The 19,787-nt window shown below is 41.9% G+C and overlaps 1 protein-coding gene across 3 annotated transcripts in view; it reads right to left on the bottom strand.

Annotated features, from left to right (window-relative positions):
* Positions 1-19,787, bottom strand: part of LOC125460144 (POC1 centriolar protein homolog A-like) — a 136,175-nt gene that overhangs the window by 81,599 nt on the left and 34,789 nt on the right. For all 3 annotated transcript variants that reach the window (XM_059649643.1, XM_048547270.1, XM_059649644.1), the window contains exons 4-5: positions 7,384-7,563; positions 1,218-1,325 (exon numbers count right to left, since the gene is read on the bottom strand). In XM_059649643.1, coding sequence (XP_059505626.1) covers positions 1,218-1,325; positions 7,384-7,563 — 288 coding nt within the window. The remainder of the gene's footprint in view (positions 1-1,217; positions 1,326-7,383; positions 7,564-19,787) is intronic.

Genomic DNA, 19,787 nt, shown 5'->3' with positions numbered 1-19,787 from the left:
AAATTATAAATCAGGCAAGTTAATTAACAAGGTTAGTAATAGAGTGAGAATAAGAATTAGCTTTATTGTCACACAAGTCCTGTAAAAGGTTTAAATTCACCACTTACAGCACCTCTTAGGTACAGCTGTACCTAGGTACAGATTCTCAACCTCAAGAACAAATTCTTAGGAAAAAAAAGTTTGAAAAATAAAGAAATAAAAAGTCCAGCATTACCGACGTTATGCCATCTTAGGTATAAGAGTACAAAATCATAGGAATAAATTAGAAAAATAAAGAAATAAAAAATTCAGGATAACAGTCCTTCCAACCCAATCCATGCCAGCACGGAGCCTCCAGACTGCACTGGGACTCGCCTTCAGTCCACACCAGCCCTCACCTCCAGACTGCACCAGGCTTTACCTTGAGGCTCCCAAACCTAGGAGTCCACACTGCCAGGAACACACGCTGAAGCTGAGAGTCTGTGACAACTTCACTCGAGGCTCAGGGACAGGAGGTAAGAAGAAAGAAGGAAACAAATAAAAATCACAAAAAGAGAAAAAATAGAAATGGAATGGATGAGGTCCAGCTGAGGTGTCCTACTCCATTACCATCTTGGACTCATTAATATAAAAGGCAAAGAGATAATTATAGTTGAGAAAATGCATTATCTTTGCAAAGAAAAAAAATAAATATTAACCCTTGTCTAAACTGTGGTCAGCCAAAGGAAATTAACAAGTTAAGTACACATGGCAATATACCATTAATAAAATTCAGACCTAAATTCACTTATCACGGAATTGCATATTTAATTTTAACAAACTATCTGCTAATGACATAGTAAACCTAAAAGGACATCAATCAAATGCTCTTGTAATAAACCATAATTAGCATATACAAGCTAAAATGTCACATCTGCTCGTTTACACCTAATGGTGGTGTAGTGAAATCTACAGTCTACAGATTAGTTTGTTTCTTTATGTAAACTTTTGTCAACTCCAGAAATGTGCAGCAAATTTGTCCAATGTTAGAATTTACAGAAGGTACCATCATCCAGTTTCTTTCTATTCAAAAGAATACCTACGAAAGACATCAAGAATTTGGCATGCAGAATAATCATCACTGCAAACCTATGCTATTACTCCATCACATACAGCAGCAGTGCAAGCAATACAGATAATTATTAAATTATTAAAACACTAAAAATGTATTTACAAAAGTACACAATTAAACATCTCACCCTCCATGTTCATAAAATGAATGTATACATTCTCTAGTAGCTTTATCCCAAATTTTAATCGTTTTATCATCACTGGCAGAAACAATGAGTCGTCCATCTGGTGAAAACCTAGAATTTAAAAACAACAATTACAGGAACCGTATAAATTGAGGATAGAGATTTCAACTGAACACATTATTTTAGATTTTAATGATTGAAACTTCCAGTGCAAAAGCTAAAAGAAATTCTGCTGGCAAGTCTAAGAATAATGAAAGTCATAGCAATGTTTGTTGTGCAAGACGGAAAAAACTCTGCCATTAAATGTGCAAAGTTTTTGTGATGTGTAAAATGTAGTAAATGCATTTTGTGTTAACTTTCAATTCTTCTGTATTAAGGGGAGTTCTTTGGATTAACATGATCATATTTTTAAAATCACAGTTACACTGTACAAAAGTTCATCTTCTATAATATTTGCAGAAGTTCAATTATACTTTGTCCACGTGCATAACCTGCCAAGTTGCATATATCATTAGTAGCCATCTGTAGAAGTTAGTCTAATCTATTAATGACTGAAGCATCCCCGACTGAAAAGAACTCAAAGAAGGAAAAACAATTCCACAAAGTCATAGAGAAAGAGCAATTCTCAACTGGTTTTTAAAAGCTATTTTTGATTTTCTTTGTAGTTTTCAGGAAGCTGCTGGTTAAGTATGTAAATTAACAAAATAAGTGGAGAACTGATCCAATATTCCATAAAGTTGACCATACAGAAGTAGAAAAAACTGCTTTGGTTTTGCATATTCTAAAAGCTTTCATCTTTCCCCCATACTTAGTTTACCGTTACTAGCTAGCAACTCCTCAGAGTCAATGGAAATTCAAATTCCCAAGTAAGGAATTGCAAACAGAAATAATTACAAACGTATCAGTACATTACAGCTAGCATACAATATTAACATTAGTATACTAACATTTTAAAGAGCAAATTCACATCCATCTGTAGTAGGAGCAGACAAAAAAAACTGTTATCTTAACCAAAATGCTTCAAATACAAGTTCTAATGTTATATTTTCTTATATTGTCTTCAATCATAAAAAGACAAACTAATGCTTCAAAATCTGTCCTGCAGGGAATGTTCATGATAAATCAATGTTATTAGGAAACCAGGGTTCTAAAGTGAGTTTTGGATATCTTTTTAACATTTATAGCTTTAATTTGCATTTCTCCATTGTATGATAACAGAGGGAAGACATAGCTTTAGTCGCATGTCAGTTGTGAACAAAATATTTTTATTATTTATTCATTTATTCACTTTGTGGGATGTGGGCATTGCTAGCTGGCCTGCATTTATTGCCTGTCCATAGTCACCTTCGAAAAAGTAATGGTGAGCTTCGTGAATCGCTGCCACCCACTTGCTGTAGGTTGACCCACAACACCAATAGGAGGGAAATCCAGGACTTTGACCAGTGACAGTGAAAGAACAGTAATATATTTGGAAGGTTCTGTCTGAGGATCTTTGGTGAATTTCTGCAGTGCATCTTGTAGATAGTACAGATTACTGCTCCTGAGCATCCATGGCGAAGGGAGTGGATACGAGTGGAAATGGTGCCAATCAAGCGTGCTGCTTGGTGGTAGGCTTCGAGTGTTGTTGGAACTGCAACCAACCAGGCAAGTGCAGAAATTTCATCACGCGCCTGGCTTGTGCTTTTTAGGTAGTGGACAGGCTTGGAGGAGTCATGAGTTGAGTTGTTCTCTCCAGTGTTCCCAGCCTCTGATCTGCCCTTGTAGCCACTGTGATCGTGTAGTGAATCTGGTCGAGTTTCTGATCAATATTGCCCAAGGTTGTTGATAGTCAGGGATTCAGCGATAGTAACACCATTGACTTTCAAAAGGCAGTGGTTAGACTGTCTTAAATTGGTGATGGTCATTGCCTAGCATTTTTGTGGTGTAAATGCTAATGCCACTTGTCAGCCCAAGTCTGGATATTGTCCAAACCTTGTTGCATTTGAACACGGACTGCTTCAGTGTCTGAGGAGTCGCGAGTGATGCTGGACATGTGCAACTGTCAGCCAACATTCCCACTTCTGGGCCTTATGATGGACGGAAGGTCATTGATGAAGCAGCTGAAGATAGTCGGGCCTAGGACACTACCCTGAGGAGGTCCTACAGGCATGTCCTGGAGCTGAGATGATTGACCTCCAACAGCCATGACCATCTTCCTGAGTGTCTAACCACCAGAGAGTTTGTCCCCGATACCCACTGATTCCAGTTTTGCTACGGCTGCTTGGTGCCACACACGGTTAAAAGAAGCTTTGATGTCAAGGGCAATCACTCTCACCTCACCTCTGAAATTCAGCTCTTTTATCCATGTATGAACCAAGGCTGTAGTGAGGCGAGGAGCTGAGTGGCCCTGGTGGAACCCTGGGCATCACTGAGCAGCTTATTGCTGAACAGATGCTTCTTTATAGCACTGTGATAACACCTTCTATCACCTTACTGACGATCAACAGTAGACTGATGGGATGGTAATTGACCAGCTTGGATTTGTCCTTCTTTTTATGTACAGGACATTCTTCGTCAATTTTCTACATTGTCGGGTTGTAACTGTACTGGAACAGCTTGGCTAGGGGAGCGGGAAGTTCGGGGACACAAGTCTTCAGGACTACTGCCAGAATGTTGTCAGGGTCCGCAGCATTTCCAGTATCCAGTGTCTCCAACTGTTTCTTGAAATCACATGAAATGAATCAAATTGTCTAAAGGCTGGTATCGGTAATGCTAGCACTATTGGAGGAGGCCAAGATGGATCATCCACTCAGCACTTCTGGCTGAAGATTGCTGTGAATGCTTCAACCTTACCTTTTGCACAGAAGTGGTGGGTTCTTCCATCACTGAGGATGGGGATATTTATGGAGACTCCTCCTCCAGTGAGTTGTTTAATTGTCCAGCACCATTCACGACTGGGTGTGGCAAGACTGCGGAACTCAAATTTGATCTGTTGGTTGTGCGATTGCTTAGCTCTGTCTATCACTTGTTCCTTTTGCTGTTTGGTGTGCAAATAGTCCAGTTTGGTGGCTTCATCAGGTTGATACCTCATCTTCAGGTATGCCTGGGGCTGCTCCTAGCATGCCCTCTTGCACTCTCCTTTGATCCAGGGTTGGTCCCCTGGCTTGCTGGTAATGGTTGAGTGGGGGATATGGCAGGCCATGAGATTACAGATTGTGCTGGAGCACAGTTCTGCTGCTGTTGATGACCCACAGTTCCTCATGTGTTGCTGGATCTGTTCAAAGTCTGTCCCATTTAGCACAGTGACAGCGCCACACAACACGATGAACGTTATTCTCAATGTGAAGGAGGAACATCGTTTCCACAAGGACTGTGCAGTGGTCACTCTTGCCAATACTGTCATGGACAGGTGCATCTGTAGCTGGCAGATTGGCAAGGATGACATCAAGTACGTTTTTCCCTTTTGTTGGATCCCTCACCATCTGCCGCAGACCCTGCCCAGTAGCTATGTCCTTTAGGACCTGACCAGCTCGAACAGTAGTACTATTGCTGGGCTTTGAAACCCAACCCACCATTTTGTGCCCTTGCCATGCTCAGTGGTGTTTATCATAAGAGGTGTCTATCATGGAGGAGTACCAATTTTCATCAGCCAAGGGTGAACAATACACGGTAACCAGCAAGATGTTTCCTTGCCTGTGTTTAACCTGAAGTCATGAGACTTCATGGGATCCAGCGTCAATGTTGAGGACTCCCACAGCAACTCCTTCCCAAATGCATACCACTGTGGCACCACCTCTACTGGATGTCATGTATGATTCCATGAGTATGACTATGTTAAACTGTTGCTTGACTAATCTGTGAGGCAGCTCTCAATTTTGGCACTAGACCCTAGATGTTACTGAGGAGAACTTTGCAGGATCAACCATGCTATTTTTGTGTTGTCTTTTCCAGTGCCTGGTTGATGCCAGGAAATCCATCCAGTTTCATTTCTTTGAGACCTCTTGGCGATTGGTACAACTGAATGGCTTGCAGGGCCACTTCAGAGGACATGACAGTCAAACATATTGCTGTGTGGTCTGGATTCACATATAATCCAGGTAAGGATGGCAGATTTCCTTCTCTGAAGGACATCGGTGAGCAAGATGGATTTGTCTGACAATCAACAATGGTCTCACAGTCATCAGTTGATTTTTAATTCCAAATTTTTTTTAACTGAATTCAAATTCCACCATCTGCAGTGACAGGAGTCAAACCAGTGTCCCCAGAACATTACCAGGGTCTCTGGGTTAATAGTCTGGCAATAATGCCACTACACCATTGCCTTCTCCAACAATTTTTATTACAACAAATTATTGCAGATGACGGAGAGCCAAAATAAAAGCAGTGTGCTGTAGAAACTCAACAGCCAGGCTGCATCAATGGGGAAATAAACAAAGTTGGTACTGATATGGCTCTTCTTCAGAATTGAAGGGGGCTGGAAAAGTGATAGCATTTATGCTGTTGTCAAAAGGGGAAGGAGAAGCAAGTGGAACAGACAGTGAAGGTGCCCAGAGCAAAACACAAAGGAATGCTGATGGTAGTACAGGAAAGATACAGATGTAAAATAACTAGTAATATTAGGGGAAAATAGATCAGCTTTGATGAGAGAAAACCCATGCACATCATCCACTTGGGGAGTTGGATGTAACCAAATGGATGATGCAATTGATCTCAGCAACTTCAGAGCTTGAATAAAGAGCCTTGAAGGCTGTAAAGTGTCAAAATGGAGAATGAGGTGCAGTTTCTCCAGCCTATATTGGGTTTCGATAGAACACAGCAAGTTGCCCAGGACAGAAATGCTATCATTAGACTAAGATGGTGTATTGAAACAGCAAGCAACTCCAAGGATGGGATCTTTCTTTCAGATTATTTCAATGAATAGAATCTACATAAACTCACTTAAATAGTAACACTTATACATGCTTCATAAAATATTAAGAAGTGTGTGAACATATTTGGAAATGTATTTACATGCATTTAAAGGAACATTTAAAACTTTTGAGAAAAAAGTCCAATGCCCATGGTGGAGTAAGAAAAACATTGGGTTGATGCCTGCAACATGGTGTTATGAGATATTAGGAGGCACAGTCAGACGCCAATTCTTTAAGACCATGGTGGGATGGGTGGGAGCATCCATAAAGTCTGTGAGTATGCAAACCTTTTCCAGAGAGAGAAGCAAGTCACTCAGACAGAAATGGCCTATGCCAACAGCAGTGGAGGTTAGCAGTCTCTGTAATAGTTAGGCAGAATAAAAGTCATCCTGAATAGCTTAATGTCAATAATAGAAAAGCTGCAGAAACAGAAAGCTGTGCAAAATGAGTTTAACAAACCCATTCAAGAAATGAAGGTGGGGGGAGGAAAGCGACTGTTTTCTGACAGTCACAAGTACGTTTTTACAGCTAGAAAATGTGAACATGCTATGACATGATTAGATAGCACAGTTATGTGCACTAAACTGGAATGTAAGTTGTGGGAACACAGTTGGTTAGAGATACAGGTGTATAAATGTCTAACCTTTTGATTGGAAATATGTCATCTGTAGAAATAGTGTAAAACCACTGTTTAAGTAGTAAAGATCAAGTTGTATGCCATATTTGATGGATACATCTCCCATGTACGCATGAATAAAATTTTAAAACAAAGAAACCAGAGTTTGATCTCATTTGAAAGAGGGATTAAATGGTTAAAATCATCTTTTCAAGAAAATAAAATGAATTCTGTTAGCATTTTGTTTCTCAGGAAGAGGCATTAGCTGTAGAAACAGAATTGCGTGAAAGCAGAGCCATTACAGACCTGCCCACTGAACAAAGAACTTTAAAGTGGAAACAGGATGACACTTCACGTATGGTTGAGTATGTGTTAATGTTATTATTGAGGCTAAAGGAATTGAATCTTTGTGATATTTGTAATAGGACTGTTTTAAATATTTCTTGTGGAGTCTAACACAGTTTATGTCTCTTTCTTTCTTTTTGTATAAGCTTTGTTGCAAAAGTAAAACTTATGATCTTTCAAGCTTAGTTTCACATTGGGGTCTGACTTGACTAATATTATCATCAGCTGGGATTATAACACGGAACCATATAGTGGAATGTGAAACGAATCATTTTTTGCTTCCTCTGTAAACTATAACAACCACCATTTAGTTACTTACTTAGCACAGCGAACCCAATTGATGTGCTGGGTGAGAGAAAAAAGAAACTTCTGCCGATGAACTGTCCAAACTTTGATGGTTTTGTCATCCGAAGCTGTAACCAAAGATTGTCCATCTCTGGAGAACTGAACACTTCGAATAGTTCCTGTGTGAGCCTTTAACACTGTTGATTCGCCCTTTCTGTGGATAAATAGGAGGAAAAAAATTCCAGATGGCTCATGAATAACAACATTATACTGTACAGACCAAATGTTTCACCGATTAGTTGTCCAGCCATTGATTTAATCCATCTCTTTAAAGGCATCTTCACTTCCAACACCCAGCAATAACGATTATAAATTCCTGTTCGTCCCTCAACCCTCTCCATTTCCACAACAGCAACGGACGGACTGCCCCTCGTCCTAACCTACGATGACACCAGCATCCACATCTGAAAGTCCATTTACTGCCATCTCCATCACCTCCAACAGGTTGTTACCACCAGAGACATATTCCCCTTCCCTCCCTTGTCAGCCTTCACAGGGACCATTTCCTCAGGACACCTTGGTCCACTCCTCCTCTACCCCAACATGTCCCCATACCCTCGTGGCACCTTCCTGTGCAATGGCAAAAGTGCAATACATCCAATGCCCCAGACATATCTTCTAGGTGATGCAGAGATTTATGTGCACTTCATTCAATCTAGTCTACTGTATTCACTGCTCACAACGTGGCATTCTTTACATTGGGGAGACTCAGCAGAGCACATATGTTCGGTCCGCAGCAAAGACCCTGAGGTTCTAGTTAGCTACCAGGTCAACACACCACCATATTCCCTGGTCAACATCACTGGAGCACTATAGCCATCCTGAGACAGAGAAGCTCAGCACAAGTTGGAAGAACAACATGTCATTTTCAGTTTGGGAACCTGCATCCTTCTGGACTCCACATAGAATTCAATAATTTTAGTACTTGAGCACCTTCCCCAATATCTTTAGCCTAAAGCCCACACAGCAGTTCTTGTCATCACATGAGCTGCTACCACAAACAACCCATTGTCAGCTGCTAATAGTCTGCATTGGCAGCAATTCATTCTCCCAGGGCTGACCTTTACCCATTCCTTTGTCGGTCCAACTGTTTTTCCTTCTCTGGGCTCCATCTTCACCTATTATTCACTCCTCTCCCTCCTTACCTTAGCACATATACCAACCTTTTCCCAGTTACAATCAGTTCTGAAGAAGGGTCACTTCACCTAAACCTACTAGACCTTGACCATCTGCTTTGTCCCCACAGATGCTGCCAGATCTGCTGAATTTTTCCAGCATTTTCTGATTTTGTTACTGATTTCCAGCATTCACAATTCTTCAGTTTATTTTGAATGAAGGGGTAGTAGGCTACAAGTTGACTCTTTGAATCCAATCTAAGGGATCAATTTTTGATTCAGAAACATTCACTAATTTCACATCACAAATAACGGCGTATGCTTCATATTTCAAGTGTTTCATATAGGTTAGCATATTGAAGAATAATTGAATGCCTCTAACCAAACAATCTGAATGAATTAGTCACTCAGTCTAATCAGAAATTTTACCGTTTTCTTGTTTAGTTCTTTAAAATCCTTCTTGTCGATTACTTTTTGTTACATGTGGTAGATTTAAGCAGTGAATCAGGACACGCTCACCAAACACCTTTGTGGAATTTTAACAAGTGTGATGCAATTGCAAAGTATTTTTTGAGAACATGAAACATTTCTACAGGCAACAACCTACATACTGTGATTCAACATGATAGAAGGATTTATTATACAAGCAAAAATGTAAATTGGATTCTGTAACTCACTGGTCCAACCTTTAAACAGTAAAATAATATATTCACATATATTTATACACTTGAAGTCAATATTATCAATCCTGTAGTGATGGACGAAGTGGAATGAAGGCAGACACACTGAAAATAACGTCAGTTTGGGAACACATTAGTTTTTCTCACTCTCAAACAATCAATATTTTTAAAAGAGAAATTTCCCATCACTGGTCAACTGGTTTTAAAACACCAGTTGAGGGGAAATCTCTAGGAAATCCCATAGCCTAGAAGAATTTTTACAGGAGTCAGGAGCTTCAGTTCTATTGACCCTGAGCAGCAAACTGCCTCCTGCAATCTTATGTGTCACCACAGCAATGAATTGAACTCAAACCTCCATCCATTTGGGCTCCCTGGCATGGACAGCGCACTTCTGCTGCAAACTTGCACACACATACTGTCACAATCTAAGGTTCAAGTGAGATACTCACAGATTCTGTTAATATGCAGCAGATTAACACTGGGACAATAGTGGCAAACCAGCAATCACAGTCACAAAACACAGCTCACCTTAGACCAATCATGGGGTTTTGGGCGCACAAAAGCTGGGGCCCTGGTCTGACCTCAGCCATGAGCCAATTTCCTACATTTGTTGGACTGCCGATTGCTTTCAAGTTGCACCAGCTCATTGAATCTCTTCTGGAACTGAGTCCAAGTACTGTGACCATCTCCTTCTTTCATTTGGAAATAGTGCCTCTTTATTATCCTTGAACTGCAGCCCATTCCTCAGCAGGCTCTCATGTTCAGCGTTTATTCCAACAGAATTTGTGTCTGCAGCCAGTTGTTACACGGGTTTTAGATAGTAAATTCGAAAGGGACATCCCACACCTTGATTGTGCAGTCAGAAACCCTTCGTATGATCCCAGCATCAGACTCTTCATACAATCAGGAAAAAAAAGCAACATTCTTTCAGTGATAATGGGAACTGCAGATGCTGGAGAATCCAAGATAATAAAATGTGAGGCTGGATGAACACAGCAGGCCAAGCACCATCTCAGGAGCACAAAAGCTGATGTTTCGGGCCTAGACCCTTCATCAGAGAGGGGGATGGGGTGAGGGTTCTGGAATAAATAGGGAGAGAGGGGGAGGCGGACCAAAAATGGAGAGAAAAGAAGATAGGTGGAGAGAGTATAGGTGGGGAGGTAGGGAGGGGATAGGTCAGTCCAGGGAAGACGGACAGGTCAAGGAGGTGGGATGAGGTTAGTAGGTAGGAGATGGAGGTGCGGCTTGGGGTGGGAGGAAGGGATGGGTGAGAGGAAGAACAGGTTAGGGAGGCAGAGACAGGTTGGAATGCAGTGGGTGGAGGGGAAGAGCTGGGCTGGTTGTGTGGTGCAGTGGGGGGAGGGGACGAACTGGGCTGGTTTTGGGATGCGGTGGGGGAAGGGGAGATTTTGAAGCTGGTGAAGTCCACATTGATACCATTGGGCTGCAGGGTTCCCACGCGGAATATGAGTTGCTGTTCCTGCAACCTTCGGGTGGCATCATTGTGGCACTACAGGAGGCCCATGATGGACATGTCATCTAAAGAATGGGAGGGGGAGTGGAAATGGTTTGCGACTGGGAGGTGCAGTTGTTTACTACGAGCCGAGCGGAGGTGTTCTGCAAAGCGGTCCCCAAGCCTCCGCTTGGTTTCCCCAATGTAGAGGATGCCACACCGGGTACAGTGGATGCAGTATACCACATTGGCAGATGTGCAGGTGAACCTCTGCTTGATGTGGAAAGTCATCTTGGGGCCTGGGATAGGGGTGAGACAGGAGGTGTGGGGGCAAGTGTAGCATTTCCTGCGGCTGCAGGGGAAGGTGCCGGGTGTGGTGGGGTTGGAGGGCAGTGTGGAGTGAACAAGGGAGTCACGGAGAGAGTGTTCTCTCCGGAAAGCAGACAGGGGTGGGGATGGCAAAATGTCTTGGGTGGTGGGGTCGGATTGTAGATGGCGGAAGTGTCCTATCCCCTCCCTACCTCCCCACCTATACTCTCCTCTCCACCTATCTTCTTTTCTCTCCATCTTCGGTCCGCCTCCCCCTCTCTCCCTATTTATTCCAGAACCCTCACCCCATCCCACTCTCTGATGAAGGGTCTAGGCCCGAAACGCCAGCTTTTGTGCTCCTGAGATGCTGCTGGGCCTGCTGTGTTCATCCAGCCTCACATTTTATTATCCAACATTCTTTCTGTTGGTTCTTTTCTCTCAGTGTTTTGTCTGTTTTAAGAACTCAATGCATTTTCTTTTAAAATATGGTCTCTGGGTCTTTTGCCGACTATCTGTAATCTGTGCTCTCTGGTTGCCAACCACTCTGCCACTGGAAGCAATCTCTCCTTAGATATATCATGAAAATTCTTCATTAATTCTAAACTATGAAAACTTTCTCTTAATATTCTGTTTTAAGCAGAACAATCCCACCCCCCGAAGCTCTGACAAAAGATCAATCTGAAACCTTAATACTGTTTTCAGCATTTTCTCTTTTTACTTTACATTTCCAACATCCTGCGTATGTGAATAATTCACTAACAAGCAATTTATGGTCATCAGTCAGGCTTGCCATTTGGTGCGCCTGCTAATTTTTGATTTAACACAGGGACAACAGTGGCAAACTGGCAATCACCATCACAAAACACTGCTCACTTTAGACCAATCATGGGGTTTTGGGTGTACAAAAGCTGGGGGCCTGGTTTTGATTTTGCTAATTTTTCTCGTCTCTATACATAACCGAAGTCCCTCATGCACCACTCTGCAAAATCCCCTCTGCATTCGCTCGAAGCAAAGCCCTGCTATTCAAACTTGAGTAAGTAAAATTACATAGGAGTATTGAATCAAGTCCTCTCCTGGAAGTATGCTGAAGATTATTAGTTAAAGATCAGAAATGCATTTTAATTTTCTGTAACAAAGGGCTAATATTTATAGTTACTTGTACTGATCTTTGAATAAGATTCACACCCGACATTTATTTCATAACAGGTGTTTAATTTTCTGGTTAGATTTCTACTTTGACTTCTAAATTTGAGATTTTTTTGATAATACTGGTTCAGAGAGGATTGTTACGTGTGATGAGTTTACAGTGCAAGTAATGCCACAGGAATTTTACCATTCACCTGAGCCGCAGGACAATGCCTTGGCTTAATGGTTCCTGTAAATGACAATATTCTGAAAATGCAACATTCCTGAAGTTCTGCAATGAATTGTCCTTCTATGTTTTGCATCACAAAAAATGAAGTTGAGTTTTTGATCCATGATCAATAAGACGAGTTCTTAAAACAGACAAAACACTGAGAGAAAAGAACCAACAGAAAGAATGTTGGATAATAAAATGTGAGGCTGGATGAATCAGATGTTATTTAATAATAATCTGTGCAGCAAAACAGATCATCTTACAAATCAGTGAGCAATACCACAGGAAATTTGGTTTTCAATAGATTTCAGTTTAATATGCATTTGGTAAGACAGAGCTTGACGATCACTGAAAGACTCTGAATTTTGACAAAGCTGTTTATCTTGCACTATCAGGATAATTCACAAGAAGCAGTATAAAAAGGAAAACAGCATTTATGAGATAAGATGAAAGTCCTGATTGGTTGGCAAATGAACTCTGATTACTGAGGCAGTGTTAATATGTGTGGTCACCATGGCAATAACTGCGAATCTTTGACTAAATATGAATCAGGCAGGTTGACTGATTAGTCAAGGCATTACCCTAAGAAATAAACCTGAGAATCACTATCACCAATATTATTGAGTTGAAACATGTATTGTGTTTATACATGTTCTGTGTACAAAGAATAGGGTCTTGCATATCATTACGTAGCTTCAAGTACTGGCAAGTGCACCAAACAGCAAGCCTGACTAATGACCATAAATTGCTTGTTAGTGTAATTCTTCATACACACAGGATTTTTTGGAAAATGTTGTTCAATTGAGGAATGATATCTAATGCTGAGAGAGAGCTGAGAGTTTTGAAAGCATGGGCTTGTTCAATATGGTCAGTATCTTGTTTGTTGTGAGCATATGCTGTTTGACATAATCTACCAAACTTTTGAATGTGCAGCCTACGTACCTAGCATCATATCAGCACTGATAAACACATTTATATTACCTAATTGTTACATTGGCAAACCATCTTCTTGGCTTGATGGTTGCATGCTATTGGTGACAAACACTAGTCGTGTTGTCACTGTCAAATATTCAGCACGCTCTGCTCAAAGTACAAATGATATTTTTCCCTTACGTTGATATTTCTTGCAAATTGCCCCAAATGCATGATGAAAGCTTCCACAAAACGTCTTTTTTTCAGCACTCAAGATCTCAAATTATAATTAAAGAATTAGACATATTATTCAAGAACACATTTATCTACTCATTGAAATTGCACAGAACCCTAACAGAGATTTAATGCTTTTGTTCCATTACTGTATTCAATTAAGGACTCTAAATATAATGATATTTAAATCAGGACACACACTTGAATAATAAATACAAACCTACATTTTAATCTAAGGAGCATACCTCAAGGTATGCATGTAAAAACAAACTGCTTTGAAGCGTACTCTGCTAAAAATAGTGGCCACATCTCTTTATCACAAGCCATTATTTTTGGAACATCAATTTGATTACTCTTATGTTGCCCAGCAACAATCTAGAAGCACTTTCAGACCTTTTAATCATCAGCTCTCATGGTCTTGAATCAGTCTATATATGGATAATGGTGCCTTCACCAGGATACAACATACCACCAGCATAGTACTACCTTCAGCACCTGCCCAATACATCAATATAAACAAAACAGATTTTAAGAACAATTAAACACTCTAAGAGTGGGTGCACAGCAAACAAACATCAAATTTTCATTGCACTAAAGGGTCAAAACTGTCAACGAATCTTATTTTGAATCTAAACGGTGCTACACTTTTTCACAAACTACATTCATAATATAGTTTCTGCCAATCCAAGTAATTACAAAAGCAGATGGCTTCTCAAAATACAGCCTGTACTCAAAAGAGATTGTTCAATCAGTCTGCATGAGCAAGTTTGAAAAGTGTGTTCATGTTTCAAATCAGAAAGCAGTCCAATTAAATTTGAATATCACAATTTCAAGCATTGGACTCTTCGCCACTACATTGTACAAAATTAGCTGGGTTTATAGTTCAGGAAGACGGTTCAACAACATCTTTCCAAAAGTACTTTATGATAAGCAGTAAACCTTGGTCTTGTGAGTGACAGCCATATCACATGAATGAACAATAAAAGAAACTCCCTCAAACATACAGCTTTGAATAGCTTTTCATCCATAAAGTGTACAAGCCAGCTATGCAGAAATGTCTCATACCAAACTAACTGCAAAGCTCCTAATATTGATAAGGTTTTTGAGATCAAGACAACCTCACATGATGTGTCTGGTGATGAAAGCTCAAAACCCAAATCAACCCTGTTCTACAATCATTGTTCGAAAGAATTGCTCACAGGTGGCGCCTGGAGAAATAAACCATCACTGGCGATGGTTTTAAATCTGTTCTTCGTACCTTGTTTGAAACATGAACAGCACAAATGTTACACTGGCTTGCGTACCTGCAGCAAACTTTCACAATCTAAACTGCATAAAATGGTTTGTCTCAGTTCACTTTCTATTGCAATAGACACACGATATTGTAGATTCAATGTATCAAAATAGGCTGAAAACACCCAATCCGCAGCAAATGTTACACCTCTGAACAATTCCATCAAGAAATGCTCTTCTGAATACAGAGTACGATTCTCCCCTCCCTAAAGTGGTGAGAATAATGGCAAGTGTGATGACTTAAACCTATATATGTGCATTTGTATCTCATGAATGGCTCAACTTACTGGATGAATGTCCCCTTCCCAATTAACTTTTGCCCAGTCCAGAGACTCAACACTTTAAAAACACAACTGAAAAATCTAAGCGAGTCCCTGTTAAGGTTGCTCCTCGGACTGCAGGTTGGATGAGTACTAGCTGTATCAGCCATCTTTCTTCTCTTTACTTCAGATGAAACTGTAGCAACTGCCTCTGTTATCATTTGGCACAATGTTTCCCTGGACCCTCCAGCCACCTAAGTTTACAAAGTCAATGCATTTGGCACCAGAATATCTGCTTGTACATTTGCAGGCACACTTAGGTAGCAGTTCTTCCTTCAGAGATTGCAGATAAGCAGGCATAGGCAGTTGGAAGCTTTATTACAGAAGATAAAGGAGGCCAGTTTGTGATAGAGAGGTTCCTCTTTAGTATAAAAGGAAGCACAAGCAACTTGTGCCTCACAAACAATAAACAGTAAATGTACAGATGGGGATGAGGGGTGGGGGGAGAAGAGGGCATGGTGGTGCTCCCATATATTGCTGCCTCAACTTCACAGATGTCGCACAAGCAGCTTACATAATAAACATTACATCTTGAACAGAATGGAGTTTTTTTTTGTGTGGGACAAGAAGTGACTCCAGTCAGTCAGAGGGTGCCACAGTCTTTGTGCAGGCTGAGCCTATTCCAACCTCAGGGCAGTCAGTTAGTCAGGCAACTGATTTCAAAGTCAGGAGATCTACTCCAATGCAGTTCAAGAATTTTTTTAAAAATTTACTTGTGGGAACAGGGTCGCTGGCTGGCCAGCATTTAATGTCCCTCCCTAGTTGCCCTTGGAGTAGATAGCAGCAAGATTGCCTTCTTGAACTGCTGTAGTCCAGGTGCTGTATTGCGCCACAGTCAATCAAGGCATACCAACATGAGCCTTGCCAATCATTCAATTGGGGTGCTTTTGCAGAATCAGTTCAGGGACTAGGCAGAAGTCAGTCAGGGCTGTCCTGCCAATATGTCCAGGGATGGGCCATGGTCAGTTGAGAGGAGGGGAGGGGCGAAAATAAACAGGGGCTGAGAGGCAATTGGCACATGATCCAAGAAAGCTTAGGTAGGTTGGGGGTGGGGCAGGTTTAATAGTCACTCCATGTCAGCATCAAGAACGTGCGCAGCTCACATCTGGGTTTTGGCTTTATTGTGCTGGGTGGCAAAGGCAATAGTCGCAGTGAAAGGGGAGCAATTGTCAACACTAGGATGGGGCATAGTCATTTATTGGAGGGGATTGTACAATCACGAAGGGTAACGGTGGAGGTCAAGTCAAGTTGTGGTTATGCTGGCCTCAATACAGAGAGAATGCAGAGCTAGCACAGGCATAGGGACCTCAAGTGTCATGGAATCAGGGGTAATGTTGGCACATCAGTAGTCACAGAAGGAGGCTCAACGAAAACAGGGAAATGTGAAGGGTCGACAACAGAAATTGGTGGAAAAACTCAGGAGGTCTGGCAGCATCTATGAAGAAAAAAACTCAGAGTTAATGTTTCTGATCCAGTGATCCTTCTACAGAGCTGATGGTAGCTGGGAAAACAGTTTCTCTGCATATATCGGCAATAAATGCTGCAAATAAACCAACGTGTTCCCAGCTACCAATAGTTCTGAGGAAGAGTTAACTCTGATATTTCCTTCACGGATGCTGCTAGCCTTGCTGAGCTTTTCCAGAAATTTCGGTTTTCGTTCCTGATATACAGCATCTGCAGTTCTTTCGGTTTTTAAATGTGAAGGGTCATTGGAATCAAAGGAACTACAGAATAAAGAATGCAGAGCCTGCAAATCACTGACAGAAATGCAAAGTTGAAACCTCACCATATTGATTCAAAAATCAATTATATTAATAAGGCTTCAAAGTTGACAAAACAGCATCCAAAGTGGGAGAACTATGCAACCATAGTTTTTAAAGGGTTCCAAGTTCAGCACTGGAATGTGAGGCCTTCTAAGGGGCTACTGTAGTAAACAGAAGTCCAGTTTTGTCTCATTGATACAAGTCTGTCTTCAATTCAGCTGAGTCGAATCTCAACATTCCCCACTGCTTCCAATTCTGACCTGCCTTCATGAAAGAATCATGAAGAGGACATTGCCCTAATTGCCATCTTCTGACTTCAGAGATGAACAAGACTCAACTGGACAAGCAAATATGCAATCAATGCTTTTTCTATCCCACTGTCCAAGGCACACTGTCTCAAGAAGTGCAAGCCAACATATTATAACATTGTTCTCACTCACAAGACAAAGCCTACTCGACAAAAAAGTCGAAAGAACTGCAGAAATTGCTGGAAAATCTCAGCAGGGCAGGCAGCATATGTGGAGAAAATCAAAGTTAACATTTCAGGTCCAGTGACTCTTCTTCAGAACAAAGCCTACCTGGACACGGCCACTGAAATTGAGCTGCAGGGGGATCTTTCTGGCAGCTATTCCATGCCAAAGAAACACAGATACTTTATTGGGCCATCTTACATGAATTAGAGATGACTTATGAGCAAAGGAAGGGCTATTGTCAGAAATGATGGAAACCTTGAAGTAAATGCATCCAAGCTCTTTGGAGATTGATGACAAGAACTTTTCTTCTATTCATAAACAGCAACGCTAACTTGGTAACAACACATTCTTTTGGGTTCCTTACACAAATGAGATGTGACCTTTAAGTTGCACGAGGAAGTATGCTAGAATTGAAACTTTCCTTATCAAGACTGGTTGCTATTTCTTAATGTTCCCACAGATCTACTGTAACCGATGGCACCAATATCAGAGGTCAATGCAGAAGTTCTTTGATTTAGGGACAGTAGGAACTGCAGATGCTGGAAAATCTGAGATAACCAGGTGTAGAGCTGGATGAACACAGCAGGTTAAGCAGCATCATAGGAGCAGGAAAGCTGACGTTTCGGGCCTAGACCCTTCTTCAGAAATGGGGGAGATGAAGGGGGTTCTGAAATAAATAGGGACAGAGGGGGAGGCAGATAGAAGATGGATAGAGGAGAAGATAGGTAGAGAGGAGACAGACTGGTCAAAGAGGCAGGGATGGAGCCATTAAAGGTGAGTGTAGGTGGGGAGGTAGGGAGAAGATGGGTCAGTCCAGGGAGGACTGACAGGTCAAGGGGGCAGGATGAGGTTAGGAGGAAGGAGATGGGGGTGGAGCTTGAGGTGGTAGGAAGGGATAGGTGGGAGGAAGGACAGCTTAGGGGGGTGAGGATAAGCTGGGCTGGTTTTGGGATGGGGTAGAGGGAGGGGAGGTTTTGAAGCTTGTGAAGTCCACATTAATGCCATTGAGCTGCAGGGTTCCTAAGAGGAATATGAGTTGCTGTTCCTGCAACCGTCAGGTAGCATCGTTGTGGCACTGCAGAAGGCCCAGGATGGACATGTCATCTGAGGAATGGGAGGGGGAGTTGAAATGGTTCACAACTGGGAGGTGCTGTTGTTCAGTGCGAACCCAGCATAAGTGTTCTGCACAGCAGTCCCCAAGCCTTCGTTTGGTTTCCCCGATGTAGAGGAGGCCCCAACGGGAACAGTGGATGCAGTATACCACATTAGCAAATGTGCAGGTGAACATCTGCTTGATGTGGAAAGTCTATTTAGGGCCTGGGATGGGGGTGAGGTGTGGGGGGCAAGTGTAGTACTTCCTGAGGTTGCAGGGGAAAGTGCCAGGTGTGGTGGGGTTGGAGGGGAGTGTGGAGTGGGCAAGGGAGTCCCAGAGAGAGCAGTCCCTCCGGAAAGCAGACAAGGGTGGGGATGGAAAAATGTCTTCGGTGGTGGGGTCGGATGGTAGATGGCGGAAGTGTCGGAGGATGATGCGTTGTATCCGGAGGTTGGTGGGGTGGTATGTGAGGACGATGGGGGTTCTCTTTTGGCAGTTATTGCGGGGACGGGGTGTGAGGGATGAGTTGCGGGAAATGCAGGAGACACGGTCGAGGGTGTTTTCGACCACCACGGGGGGTGGGGGGGAAGTTGCAATCCTTGAAGAACAAGAACATCTGAGATGTATGCGAGTGGAATGCCTCATCCTGGAGTCGAAGGAATTGGGAACAGGGGATGGAATTTTTGCAGGAAGTTGGGTGGGCGAAGGTGTATTCTAGTCACTGCAGCATAAGAAAGAGGAAAAGGACTAGGCAATTTGTCCCTAAGAGCCTGCTCCACTGTTTGGTAGAATTATAGCTCATCGACATCCTCCATGTTCACTTTCTTGCCTTTTCCCATTAATCCTTAATTCCCTTAATGATCAAAAATCTACATCAGCCTTAAACATACACAAGCACTCTGCTTCCATAGTTCCCTGTAGCAAGGAGTTCCAAAGATTCTCAGCCCTTTGAGAGAAATTCCTGTTCATCTCACCCTTAAATTGGTATCCCTTCATTCTGAGACTATGCGTATGGTCCTAGATTCCCATAAGGTGCAACATCCTCTCAGCATTAAGCCAATTCAGCCCCTTAAGAATTCTATGTATTTCAATGGTATCACCTCCATTCTTTCAAACTCCAGAGAACAGCATCCGTATCTGTTTAGCGTTTGCTCATAAGACAATCCCTCAGTACCAGGGACCGTCCCAGTGAACCTTCTCTGAACTGCCTCCAATGGAATGACATCTTTCCTTTAGCAAGTGGAGTGAAACTGCTCAGAGTAATCCAGATATGGTCTCGCATCTTGTAAAACTGCAATGAATGTTATGAACCAGATCAAGCCCTCTCAAAATATATCAAAGGGATAGCTTAGACCCTAACATTTCTCTTAGTTACA

This window comes from Stegostoma tigrinum, chromosome 11 (genome assembly GCF_030684315.1).
Source record: "Stegostoma tigrinum isolate sSteTig4 chromosome 11, sSteTig4.hap1, whole genome shotgun sequence".
Taxonomy (NCBI): Eukaryota; Metazoa; Chordata; class Chondrichthyes; order Orectolobiformes; family Stegostomatidae; genus Stegostoma; species Stegostoma tigrinum.
Note: the sequence above shows the minus strand (reverse complement) of the source record. Positions and strands in the feature narration are given on the sequence as shown.